Source organism: Macaca thibetana, chromosome 14 (genome assembly GCF_024542745.1).
Source record: "Macaca thibetana thibetana isolate TM-01 chromosome 14, ASM2454274v1, whole genome shotgun sequence".
In the NCBI taxonomy this organism is placed as follows: Eukaryota; Metazoa; Chordata; class Mammalia; order Primates; family Cercopithecidae; genus Macaca; species Macaca thibetana.
In genome coordinates this window covers 80,784,825-80,798,776 of record NC_065591.1, presented here as the reverse complement: position 1 = coordinate 80,798,776, position 13,952 = coordinate 80,784,825, and the positions used below count along the sequence as shown (strand labels likewise).

Here is a 13,952-nt window from a genome sequence, read left to right as displayed (position 1 = left end):
AAGAAAAGAAACTTCAATTTTGATGTTTGAATTTTCAATTATTTGTAAATCAGATAATATCTTGGTATTCCTTTATCTTAGTTGTTTAAAATGTGTTTCTAAAAAGCATTAAGGCATAGGCTTGCTTTCATTTCCTTTAAATCCATAGAAATGAGATGAAAATCTATATTTTACCAGTCCAAATCATATTTTCACTATATATAACTTTTGTCAAAAGGGCCACCAGGCAAAAGTCTTGGTGCAGACTCATCCCTGCTCTAATAACTACTATTTATTAAGCACATCAGGCATCATGCTAAGCACTAGGTATGTTATTTTATTTAATTATCATATCAACAATATAAGGCATTATTTGTTTTTCCTTTTCTGTTATAAAAACTAAGCTTTTTATTCTATTGTCAAAAAACAGTGCGTAGTTTATGCAGTGTTCTCTGTGGGTCAGACACTTTATTTGTGCAATTAATTATACTCATTCAGTAACATGTACTGCTATAACCCATCCCCCATTTTGAAAATAAGAAAAAATATTTCACTCATATATATGTGTGTGTGTATATGTATATATGTATCTTTTACCATATATGTAAAAAGAGAGCAATAATGGGAACATATATACATATATATGCAAAAGAGAGAGATTTGATTTGTTTGGCACTAAAACTTACCCTGTTTCCATTGTATTGAGCTGCATTACTCTGTGGTGTGGCTAAACACTAAACATCATGGGATTATTTTATTGTGGTTGCCAGTGAGTTGTGGTATGATTGGAAGTACAGGTCCTGGCTTCAAATTGCCTGAGTTTGAATCTCAGCTTTGTGGCTTACTACTTATGTGACCTTAGGCAAGTTACTTAAATTTATGTACCTCAGTTTCATTATTTTCAAACTGGGGGATGGGTTATAGCAGTACATGGCATCGAGTGAATATGATGAATTAATTGCACAAATTAAAAAAAAATAGGTGCAGAAAACCACCATGGCAGACATAGACATATGTAACAAACCTGCATGTTCTGCACATGTACCCTACATTTTTAGAAGAAATAAAGAGAAAAATAAATTAAATTTAAAAAATAAAGTGTCTGATCCATAGTGAACAGAGCATAAACTATCAATCCTACCCAGGCCTTTGGATGTCCAGTTTTCTGCATTTCCTGTGTTACTACATTTAGTGTTCAACTAGCCTATGGATTGTGTTTTATTTTTATTTTATGACTTTAATGATAAAATGTAATACTAAAATAGATTAAATAACTTGTCCAATGTCCCATGGTACAAACAAAGGTGACAGAGCAGGTATTTAAATCTAGGATCATCTGATTTCCAAACTTTTACTCTTATGATACTGACCTACAGCTTAGACACATATATCAATTTTTTTGAATTCTACTAATTTTAAGTCGGCAGCCCTTCCTCTACAAGGGAATGTGCAAATATTTATTTTTCTCATATATTCAAGAATATTTGAAAATGTGCAAATGCTTGAAGATAATCAGAAATCAAAATGATACATAATTGCTGTCTCAAATATCTCCTTTTTTAGTCAGACTGTAGAAGAAGTGTAAAGGAAAGACATATGCAAAAATATATTTTATGCATATATGATTTTTATTGGTCTTGCAAATATATCAGATTCAAGAAAAACTCTCTAATGATTAGCTGTTCACAATAATTCTGGTTCAGGTCATGGGTTTTAAAATTTTGAGTATAAATGTTCTGAGGAAAATGAAAACTTGTAATCACAATGATAATAGTGAGCACTTTAATAATGCAACCTTCTTACAGTCATTATATTTTACAGAAGAATGATAAAAATACTTTTTAAAAAATGATTTGTCTAAATGCATAGTAATGTAGAATTATTCAAAGATATAGAAGTAAATAATACACTATTATATCATTTGTTTAAAAATAAGTAAAATTTTAAAAATCAATGTGTAAATTACTTTATAAAGTTATCATTGTCTTGTTAAATTTATAATGAACTTTGCATTTCATATCAAAAGCAGCCTTTGAGTTTGGGAAGTATATTGTAGGATACTCTCCTCACATTCATTTCTTGTAATTTGTGATACTTAGAACTATGCATATTTAATGTAAGGCAATATAAACCTTGACTCTTACAGTTTAAATTTGTCTTTCTCAAATTGAAATTTCTACCTTTTAAACAAGATAATACAGACATTAACTACATAAACATTGAGTAAGGAAGCCTATTTCAACCTTCTCTCCTTAGCATTATTTGGAAGTTTCAGGTAGTGGCTTTGTAAGACTGATGTGTCCTGATGATTGGCTCTTAGTTATGCTTTTCTTTCATGATTACGTCAACCTTGCCAGGATAACTTTAATGTAAATTAGTGTTTTTCAATTGGAACTGACTTTACATACAGGAGACATTTGCTAATATCTGAGGATATATTTGTTTATCAGAGCTGGGAGGGGATGGCATTGTCATCTAGTGAATAGAAACCAGGGGTGCTGCTAAACAACCAACAGTGCACAAAAATCATCCACCCACAACAAAAGATTATCCAGTCCAAAATGTCAATAGTGCTCGGGTTGAGAAACTCTTATCTAAATGATGCTAGGAAACAGAGTTTCCAATATTTACTTGATTTGTTTGTATGCTTTCTGATGAATTTGTGGACATTACATAAGAATTTAATGGAAAGCAGGATCTCCAAAATGCTTTGCAACCAATGCATAAGGTTTGAATAATCAATTCATTTGTTTTTGGGGGAGATCTCATGATTTGTTTATAAGTATGGGCTTTGGAGCCAAATGTAGTTGGATTCATGTCCTGATTCTGCCATTTATCATAGGTTTGATACTTTGGATAAGATTCTTGACCTCTAAACTTCAATTTCTAGAGGTAGTAACATAGGTAGTAAATATACCTACCTTACAGGGTTTTTGTGAGACTTACATCAAATAATTATTATACATTATTTAGCAGAAAGAAGGCACTTGATAAATATTATCTATTAATACATAAGTGGAGATCAAGTTATAGAAAGGTAAAACCACAGTCTCAAGCATTTGATGATAGGTAATATATAGAATAATGCTTTACAGTCTTCAGAGGTATACCCTTAATAACGAGAAATCAGCTGAAGGCTACAGGATGGGTAAAAGTGTAAAATCCCTGCTTTATAATTAAATTGACACTAGTTAACTGTGGATTGCATCATTTTTATTGCTTTGCTGCAGAAGGCTGTTCCAGGTCTTCATAGACTACTAAACCACTTGTTTAAATGGTTTACAGTGATTTAGTGAGTTTTTTTCTACTGCCAGAACTTTTTAATTAATGGATAAAATTACAGATTTCATCTTTATACAATAGTGTTTTATGGCCCTTATTTTTGTTGAGGGGGTTTCAGTTAAAATGTGGCCTATGCTTTGTGGGGCTAAACAGTGGATGCTGCATTTTCTTGTTTACAAGGTCACAAATGTGTGATTGAGATAGTAATGACAATAGAACTTTGCTTAGACTACAGGGTTCTCTGTATCATTGCACCTCAGAATATCTCTTATCTATGGTATGCACTTATTTTCAGAAAAATGTATCAGATGCGTTGATGGCATTTGCAATATTGACACCCCTGACTGTTTGTGATGAGGCCACTGAACAGGCAGAAGAAATCATTTTAGTGTTGAATCCTGAGCTGTGTGATTTGCTTGTGTGGAGATTAAGTTATATAAGAGACATCTGTGCCAGGAAGATGGTCAGTATTTTAGAAGATTGTTGAAAATAAAGGACAATGTGAGCTGTGAATCTGATTATAGTGTAGATTGCAATTTATGGCAAAGTTTACCTATCAATATCTCTTTTTCGTATTCATTTAGGATATAACATGAGAGTATGTGGTTACCTGATGCAAAATACTTTTATATGTATTTAAAATATGTCTATTGTTTTCTATAATGTGCTAGTAATTAATTTACTATGCTAAGGACCCAGAAAAATAACACTCAATAAAGCATACTTCTGAAAATAAGTTCTTGAGCTAATATACTATATAATCAAACTATTAATACATTTACCCACCTTTTAGTGAATTAAATGTCACCATATTATTAGATTGTAGGTCATAACATTTTAAAAGCTTTTTTATCATTACAAGAATTAATGCCTCCCCATTATCTATAGCATAAACCTGCCCCTTTATTTCTACTGACATATTATCCCTACCACCTAAAAGCTATAAACTAAAGAAAATAATTTTTCTTTGAGACTTTATTTCCTAATATAAGAAATAGGGGTTATTAGATATTTCTAGAAGTATCATTTTTAGGTAGATGTGAGATCAAGTATGAAAAAAGGTTCTTTACGTTGGAAATAAAGTATTATGGTATTTTTCTTTGTCTTTTCTTTTGCTAGGCACATGTTAAAATAATGAATGAATCTTGTGGTGAGATTGCACAGGAGAAATCTCACCACAAAGAGAAATGTCCTTACCCAGGAACTTATATAGAAGCAGGAGAGCGTAGGTCCTCACAGAAAGAATATTGGATAGTTCTCAGAATTGATTATGTTAATGAGACAGATCTGGGAGTGAATTTGATATCATCTTTTATACTCTACATTCATCAATTGTAAACTATGAGAAACGTTAATGCCAGAAATACCATCTTTAGATAATTGTGCTACAAAAATACTTTCAAAAGCAAGTAAAATGCAACATTATGATATTAAGACAAATCTATAAATAACCTTAATATCTAACAATAAGGAATAATTAAATATTGGTACACACATGTAATTGAATGCCATGAAACTGATAAAATTCAATAAATGTTCTAAATGTGACTCCTGACTCTGCTACTACTCACTTGCTTGGGAATCCTGGCCAAGCCTCTGTACCTCTCTGAGCCTCAGTTCCTTTCTCTGTAAAATGTGCATACATAACTTATTTTACAGTTAGTATGACTTCCACTTACCATATCTTCAATCCAACCACTGTCATCTCTCTCACCTAAGTTAGTGCAAATTTCCTAATTGCTACTCGTTTTCTGCTTTTGTGCCCTTATTCTTGTTAAAATTTTAGGCAGAATGTGTTCCTCCTCTGTTAGAATCCTCCCAGGAAAACGTTCTCATGAAATGTTAAAGCCAAAGTCTTTTAAAGTCCAAATAGGCTCAACATCACCACATTATCTCTTGTTTTCCATGTCTTTCTTTCTCTGCATTTTAACTTTTCTACAGCCACACGAGCCTGTTTGCTACTCCTCAGCACACTAAACATAAGTCTGTCTTAGAGGCTTTGTATTTGTTTTATCCTTTAACTGGAATGTTGTTTTTCTAGAGATCTGCATGACTCATTCATTTAATTCTTTTGGCTATTTACTCAAATGTTATTTTTTCAGTTTATGCTTCTTTGGCCACATTACTCAAAATTTCATATATCTCTGGCACTTTCTATACTGCTTCACTGCATTTTGTTTTTTGCTTTTTAAACACTCGCCACCGTGTAGCACACAATATTTTACATATTTATTTTGTTTGTTGTCTGGCAAAATCCCTTAGAGTATAGGCTCCATAATGATTTGAATTTATATCTATTTTGTCTATAACTGGGTCCCTGGGGCATAGAAGGGTGTTGGTACAGAATAGTTACTCAATAAACATTTATAGGAAACATATGAGTAATGCTGATAGATTTGATGTATTCCTTTCAGGTCTATTTGGAATTTATACTCCATGAATTTCTTGCATTTTGATTGCACATAAGATGACTTTCTCTTTAGCTTTATAAAATCTGAGTAATAGCACAGTTCTTTCGCATTTCTATGTCATAATTTTTTTAAGTATATTCCAGGTATCTAAGTTCATAGCTATTATGTGCCTCATCAGATTATAAAGCAATTACTGCTTTATAAAGCAGTAATTGCTTTATAATCTGCCGTAATTTGGGATGGATATCAGGGCAATGTAAATATACTTGTACTAGATAACCTGTACACTGCACCTTCTGTGTTTCTATGTGCTGAATCATCTTTTCCCTGGAATGCTCTTTACTGTATAGTTTGAAAGGCAACTCCTGTAAGATTCTATATCTCTGGGATGTTCAAATTGTGTCTGGGTGGCCCTTCTCATTTTCATGGACATTGGTAATATCTTTTATTTTTTTTTTTTGGTAGGAAGGGGCTGTGAAGCAGCAAGGAATAGTTAAAACAATGTGTTATAAATCAACAGGCATAGGCATAAATTCCAGCTCCATTATTTTCTAAGTGTTCAGCTAGTTTTTAACTTATCAAAACCCATTACATCATTTGTAAAATGAAGGTAATAATTCAGTTCAAACATCCCAAATTCAAAAATTGAAAATCTGAAATGCTTCAGAATTGCTGGATTTTTGAGTACCCGTGTGACACTCAAAGGAAATTCTTATTGGAATATTTCCAGTTTCAGATTTTAGGATTTGGAAAATGCTCAAGCAGTAAATAAGTATAATGTAACTATTCTAAAATCTGAAAGATTCTGAAATCTGAATATTGGTCCTAAGCATTTTATGTAGGGGTTTTCAGCCTGTACCTACATTTTAGGGTTGTTGTAAGGATTATTGGTATACATTTGCCACACTTACAGACACTCTCAAAGACATAGCCATTGTGTCAGAAATCTTCAGGGTATATAGCGTGTACATGGAATATAGTATCTTCCATGTGAATCAGATACATTTTTTTCTCTGAAATATGTAAGCCTTTTATATGTCTTTAAAAATAAAGTACCTAAAACATTCTCTTTTGGCCTCTATGACATCACATACTCTCACTTTACCTTCTTTTTGGGTTGCCTCCTTTTCATATCTGGCTTTTCCCAAACCTGGCCCCTCAGCAGAGCTTACTTTTTAGCTCTACCTTTGCAATATTTATACTTCCTCTCCAGGTGATTTCATGCATTCTAAATATTTTATATATTGATGACCCTCAATTTACATCTCTAAACCAAAACTCTCCCCTGAGTCCAACCTTACATATTCACTTTCCTGTTTGACATCTTTACTTGGATACCTCCAAAGCATCTAAAATTTTGCATTTTCAAAAGATCATTAATTTTCTTCTGCCTCTCACCTGTTTATGTACTAGTCTATCCCATCTCTACTAATGCTGTCAAAATGCACTAGGCTCTCAAACTAGAAGCCTAGGAGTAGACCCTGATTCCTCTCTCTACCTTACTACTCACATCTAGTCCATCAGCAAGTACTGTTGATTCAACTTGGAAAATATGTCTGACTGTGACCACTTCTCTTCATATCTACTGTCACCAGTCATAGAGAAGTCACCATCATTTCTCGCTAGATTATTACAGCTTTCCTTATAAGATTTCTTCAATTGATTATCCAGAAAAATGAGCAGCCAGAATAATCCTTTCTAAGACTAAATTGTGCCAGTCATTTGCTTAAATCTCCTCAATGACTTTCTGTTGTACGTAACATTATTATTACTTTTTTTTTTCTTGAGACGGAGTCTCACTCTCTCACCCAGGCTGGAATGCAGTGGCACCATCTTGGCTCACTGCAGCCTCCTCCTCTCGGGTTCAAGCGATTCTCCCGCCTCAGCCTCCCAAGTAGCTGGGATTACAGGTGCGTACCACCACATCCAGCTAATTTTTCTATTTTTGGTAGAGACGGGGTTTCACCATGTTTGTCAGGCTGGTCTTGAACTCCTGACCTCAAGTGAACTACCAGCCTCGGCCTCCCAATGTGCTGGGATTACAGGCATGAGCTACTATGCCTGGCCAACATAAAAAATTTTTGTAAGAGCCTACAACATCCTACATGGCCTGGACCTTTATTGTCTTTCCATCTTCACCTCGTATCACCATCCCTCCCATGTTCTTCATGTTCTAGTCATGCATTTTACATGACTGGCTTTTTTTCATCCTTCTGTTTCTTTTTCTTTTTTCTTGGAGATGGAGTCTTGCTCTGCCGCCTAGGCTGGAGTGTAGTGGCGTGATCTCTGCTCACTGCAAGCTCCGCCTCCCAGGTTCACACCTTTCTCCTGCCTCAGGTTCCCGAGTAGCTGGGACTATCTTTTCTTTTGTTAACTTTAAGTTCAGGGGTACATGTGCAGGTTTGTTACATAGATAAACTTGTGTCATGGGGATTTGTTGTACATATTATTTCATCACCCAGTTGTGAAGTCAAGTATCCACCAGTTATTTTTCCTGATCCTCTCTCTCCTCCCACCCTCCAGTAGGCCCCAGAGTATGTTGTTCCCCACTATGTGTACATGTGTTCTCATCATTCAGTTCTGACTTATGTGTGAGAACATGCAGTATTTGGTTTTCTGTCCCTGTGTTAATTTGCTGAGGTTAATGGCCTCCAGCTCCATCCATGTCCATGCAGAAAACATGATCTCATTTTTTATGGCAGTATAGTATTCCATGGTGTATATGTACCACGTTTTCTTTATCCAGTCTATCACTGATGGGCATTTAGATTGATTTTATGTTTTTGCTATTGTGAATAGTGTTGCAATGAACATATGTGTGCATGTGTCTTTATAATAGAATGATTTATATTCCTTCGGGTATACACCCAGTAATGAGATTGCAGGGTTGAATAGTATTTCTGTGGTGGGAGTATAAATTAGTTCTATCATTGTGGAAGACAGTGTGGTGATTCCCCAAAGACCTAAAGACAGAAATACCATTTGATCTTTACTTTTCTTTGTATTCATCAGGTTTCAGCTAAAGTTACCCTTTAGAATAGCAATATGTAAAGCCCACAAGTATAGGGCACTTGTATATTTTGCTTACTCTTGAATATTCAATTCCCAGGACAGAATAATAGCATATACATACTATAAATATTTGTTAAATGAGTTAATGAATAGATGAGGCATGTTAGGTGCTCAAAGAAAGATAATAATGATACTTACCAATGAATATTATTACATTTCTTTTTTATATTACTCTCTTTCACTAAATAGTTAATAATTTTTTGTTAAATGAAATAAGTAACAAATTTCGCATAACTTCAAAAGGCAATATTTTAGTGTTTTAATATATATACTGTATCTCAATATGTAGGGGTTTCATAAAACAACTTAGATGAATAAAATGCATGGGATTGATATTTCAGCTACATGAGCTGACGGGGCACTAGGTCTCTCCTATCACTTTCATGTTTTCACATAAAAAATGAGTCCTGTTTTGTTATTGGTTCACTCACTAACATTCTGATTTAATCAGAAATTGTGCTTTCTTTAACTTCAGATTTTTCTTTTTGTCTACAGTAGAATTCACATGACCGTGAGAATAATTATTTTAGATTTTGGGTCCAAGGAAAGTGAAAGAAAGATTTGGTAGTATTCAAATGACTTGCCAATGACAAAACTAACATTAGTCTTCATTTGTTCCTCCGTGTCTACAATGCCAACTTTTGTACCAAAACTATTTTTTTCTATATATTCCCAAATGTCTAGTTATTCTGCAACTTCTGATTATTTGATGAAATATTAAAAATTTAAGCTTTTGTCGCTGTACAGAGGAAGCCTTTCTCTGTTGCCATAGGAAACAGTAGAAGGAAATAGTGAAAATGCTGGTAGGAGGGATTAGAAATATGATTCAAGTTATGTTTATTTTGTGTCTGGTCTTAAATTTTTGTAGATTTGACAACCTTTGAAACCATTAGTATTCTTGTAAAAGTGCGATATTTGCATACATTCCTGAAGAAACATCACCTGTTTTTGAAAGTCAGTGATTAAAAAGATAGTCACTTTAAAATAATTTGAGATCCTTGGCTGGCAAAGTTGATAACAAAATAAGTCTCTTACACAATTCCCCTAAGTTATCAAATCACTAATTTGTCAGTTATCTTTTACAAATTATGCTAGAATTTGCCATAGAAAATTTGGGACAAAATTTCTTTCTTCCCAGGAATTTAAATTGAAATAGATGATGACATTCACAGCTATACTAGATTTCTACCTGGCAGAATAGTTCCAAACATACATCCTTTTAGACTTTTGAGCCTTAGTGATGTGGAATCTTTTTCTGGATCAGGGCTAGAGGACTGATTACTGTGAATTTTATTACAAGACTCTGTAATTACTTTGAAGTCTCTCTGGAGGACCAAGTAGGTTGCCAGAGAATTTTCTGTCCTCACGACCTAGCCACAGAATGCCCTTGAAAATTTAATAACAAAAAGATGTCGTTTTGAAAAAAATATATATATATATTTTTTCCCTGTTTAATTTATAAAGCATTTATTTAGTTGATATCTTGTATTGATTCACATAGGGGACAGCCTAGCACATAGTATCCCCATTTTTCAGGTGAGCAAATTCTGGTCCCGAGAGGTTAAACAGTTTACTAATACTTCTTAATAGAAGAACAGGGATTGAAATGTGAATATTATTTTCTCTAAAAATTGGTGCTAATTTGACACTTCCTTGCTGCCTATTTGGGGGACATTGTACTCTATAATTTAATTTCCAAACCTTTTCCTTTCTTTTCTACAGTTTGTTTAACATGAAACATCCACCTTTCTTCATTTGTTTTTGTTATATCTTCCACAATAATTAGACACAATACTTATTTATTCCTGGGAAGATTATTCAACTTGTTTGACATTGCATTTGGAGAGAGATTATGTGGGGTATTTTTGAAAAGATAATTTTATTTTTGTAATTGCATAATTAATTACATGCTCAATGCTAAATATTTCAAAAGAAAAGAAAGCATAATGAAAATTTAACAACAGTTAGCCACACTTTCATTACCGAGAGATCACCAATGTTTAATATTTTGGGGTGCATACTTCTTGAAGTTTTCTGTTCCTGGTGTAGTTTTGCTTCTAGTATGCTCTGTCATCTCTGCCTGAGAGTACAGTACAGTTCTGACTGCGACACACAAGGTTTGGTTTTGTGTATTGCAGGTGAACAAATAAAGACTATTACTCTAAGCAAGGCAGGGTCAAGAAGCTACATCAGCTGCTTCATCAAATCATAAAGGAAGCAGACAAAGGAAAGTCAGAAACATTTTTGAATTATTTTTTCTTTGTTATCTGCATCATCAAAATGTTTTTTCTGCTAACATATATTATAGAATTCCTCAAACTAGTTGCACTTATGTTTGTTAAAGACCCATGTTATTATTTTTTTTTCAGGTTTAGAAGATCGTGACCACATGGATCATCTAACTGAATGGTACATGGGGACACAATGGTCCTATAGAGAATATATGTGAATTGTTGGCTAATTTCTTGATTTGCGACTCAACATAGGACATCGCTTGTTCATATCTATCAGAACACTCCTGAATTTTCCCCACCATGCTATCTTTATTAGCTTGAACTCCTTCCCTAAAATGGTCCTTCTGTTGATCCTGTCAGTCTTACTTTTGAAAGAAGATGTCCGTGGGAGTGCACAGTCCAGTGAGAGGAGGGTGGTGGCTCACATGCCAGGTGACATCATTATTGGAGCTCTCTTTTCTGTTCATCACCAGCCTACTGTGGACAAAGTTCATGAGAGGAAGTGTGGGGCGGTCCGTGAACAGTATGGCATTCAGAGAGTGGAGGCCATGCTACATACCCTGGAAAGGATCAATTCAGACCCTACGCTCTTGCCCAACATCACACTGGGCTGTGAGATAAGGGATTCCTGCTGGCATTCGGCTGTGGCCCTAGAGCAGAGCATTGAGTTCATAAGAGATTCCCTCATTTCTTCAGAAGAGGAAGAGGGCTTGGTACGCTGTGTAGATGGTTCCTCCTCTTCCTTCCGCTCCAAGAAGCCCATAGTAGGGGTCATTGGGCCTGGCTCCAGTTCTGTAGCCATTCAGGTCCAGAACTTGCTCCAGCTTTTCAACATACCTCAGATTGCTTATTCGGCAACCAGCATGGATCTGAGTGACAAGACTCTGTTCAAATATTTCATGAGGGTTGTGCCTTCAGATGCTCAGCAGGCAAGGGCCATGGTGGACATAGTGAAGAGGTACAACTGGACCTATGTATCAGCTGTGCACACAGAAGGTAAGTTTTCTTTGCATACATCGAGTATCTATTATTATACACTCAACGGTTAAAATTTCAAGTTTGGGAAGACTAAACTATTCCTAATTATTTTGGATATTTTGAATTGTCCCAGTTATAACAGTACTATAAGAACAGACTGGATGACATATATCTAGAGAGACATAGACTTAAACTACAAGAGGGTGTATGTGGCCGATATTTGGTTAAATATAATTTTGTTTTAATTGTGAATTACGTTATTTCCTTCTGCTATACTGATGCTGTATTATACTTCTGATATAATGATCTTTCTATATTCATTACTAGAGGTTTTTAAGTCTCTTTATCTTCATTGTACATCTCATATTTTTGTCATTTCAAGATTTTTCTAGGTGCCTATTGTTTCTAATAGTTAAAGCAAGGTACACATAAATATACATTGCACTGAAGGTAGTAGCCAGCTCTAACCTAGGTATGTTGTTATAGAGAATTACCAAAAAGTTTAGTCTTACAGCTATTTTTTCAGAAGAATTCATGGTCAAATCCAAAATGGAGATAAATTAATTTTATCTTTGTGTAGAACATATTTGAGAAGTATAATTTTAAATAATTCAACATGTTTGCTTTAAAATGTATTGCTTGTTGATGCTCCAAGAATAGTGAGGAAAGAAAAATCTGACTGATGCTTTATAACAGTGAATAATAAGTAGCCCTTTGCTTTTTATGGTGTTTTAAAAATCATTTGTATACATTATTTGTTAGTTCTTGACCAAGGCTGTTTGGAAAAAATTTGTTTTGACCTCCAGAGTTTGTGACCCAAACGGGGAGACTTACTTGTTATGCAGCTCTTCTTCTAGAATAACAAAATGTATATATTAACACTATAGAGTACTGAAGAAGATATGAAATACTTTTTATAAATCATCGAATTATTGTATTTGTTGAGATTTTTAAAATTCTGCATTAACATATCAATATAGTCCAAACATTTCAGTCCAGTAAAATGTGGAATTAAGTTACTAACTCCACTTCAGAGGTTAGGAATATATTTATGCAACACATATTATGCACAAATATATATGCAAGACAGGCCTGTGAAGGATAGCCCTTTGTTTTGTATATCACAGACTTCAATGGGATTTCAATCTGGCAAATGTAAGTATGCACAAATACTTATATAATCATAATTCAAGATGACACAATGTTACAAATCTGACTCTAAAGGAAATTGATGGGGAAAAAAATCACCTCCTGCTCGGTGGTTATGGGGGTCATGGTGGGAATCTTACAGAAGGAAATGGAATTTGACAGTTGAAATTTAACAAGAATAATACTGACAATTGGTGAAAATTAGCAGGGATGGCTTTCAGTGAACAGCATAAGAAAATATGAATAGGTGAGAAAGTAAAAATGTTTGAAAGGGCCAATTATAAAGGTATGTTTTGGTTTGCCTCAAGTAAATCATACATTTTATTAGGGACTCCCTTCTAGCTTCAGAAAAGCAGGGTTTGGTCACGGTGTGGCAAATGCTAATTCAGTTGTGCTACAAGGAAAACTCTTAGTCATGACCTTTGGCTTTTACTAGTTAAACTGTTGTTTTATCCTGAATTTACCCCAATAGCAATCTAATAACCTAATAAAATAAGTTATGATGCATTCAAACAATGCATTATCACATAGCTAATAAATAAATGAGATACTCTATTAGGTAATGATTACAATTTCCAAGATCATCTTAGGTGAAAAAAACAAGGTGCATTTCTGTATATATTACATTTTATTTTTTCTAAAGGGGTTTCTTATACAAACAATTTGATTGGATATTCATAGAATTGTTCTCAGAGAAGAGCAAAACTACTAAGATTTGCTGCTTCTGAGAAGAAATCTAAGTTAAGAAATGAGGTGGAATATTTTATGCATAATTTTTATATACATACACTTTAAGCTCTATATTAAATACATAATTTGCCTACTGAAATATAACTATCACATGAAA

The 13,952-nt window shown here is 34.0% G+C and overlaps 1 protein-coding gene across 4 annotated transcripts in view; it reads left to right on the top strand.

The window, feature by feature from the left end:
• GRM5 (glutamate metabotropic receptor 5) overlaps nt 1–13,952 on the top strand; it is a 573,672-nt gene that overhangs the window by 5,030 nt on the left and 554,690 nt on the right. For all 4 annotated transcript variants that reach the window (XM_050755524.1, XM_050755521.1, XM_050755522.1 and 1 more), the window contains exon 2: nt 11,114–11,974. In XM_050755524.1, the coding sequence (XP_050611481.1) occupies nt 11,314–11,974 (661 nt within the window). In that variant the 5' untranslated portion in view covers nt 11,114–11,313. The remainder of the gene's footprint in view (nt 1–11,113; nt 11,975–13,952) is intronic.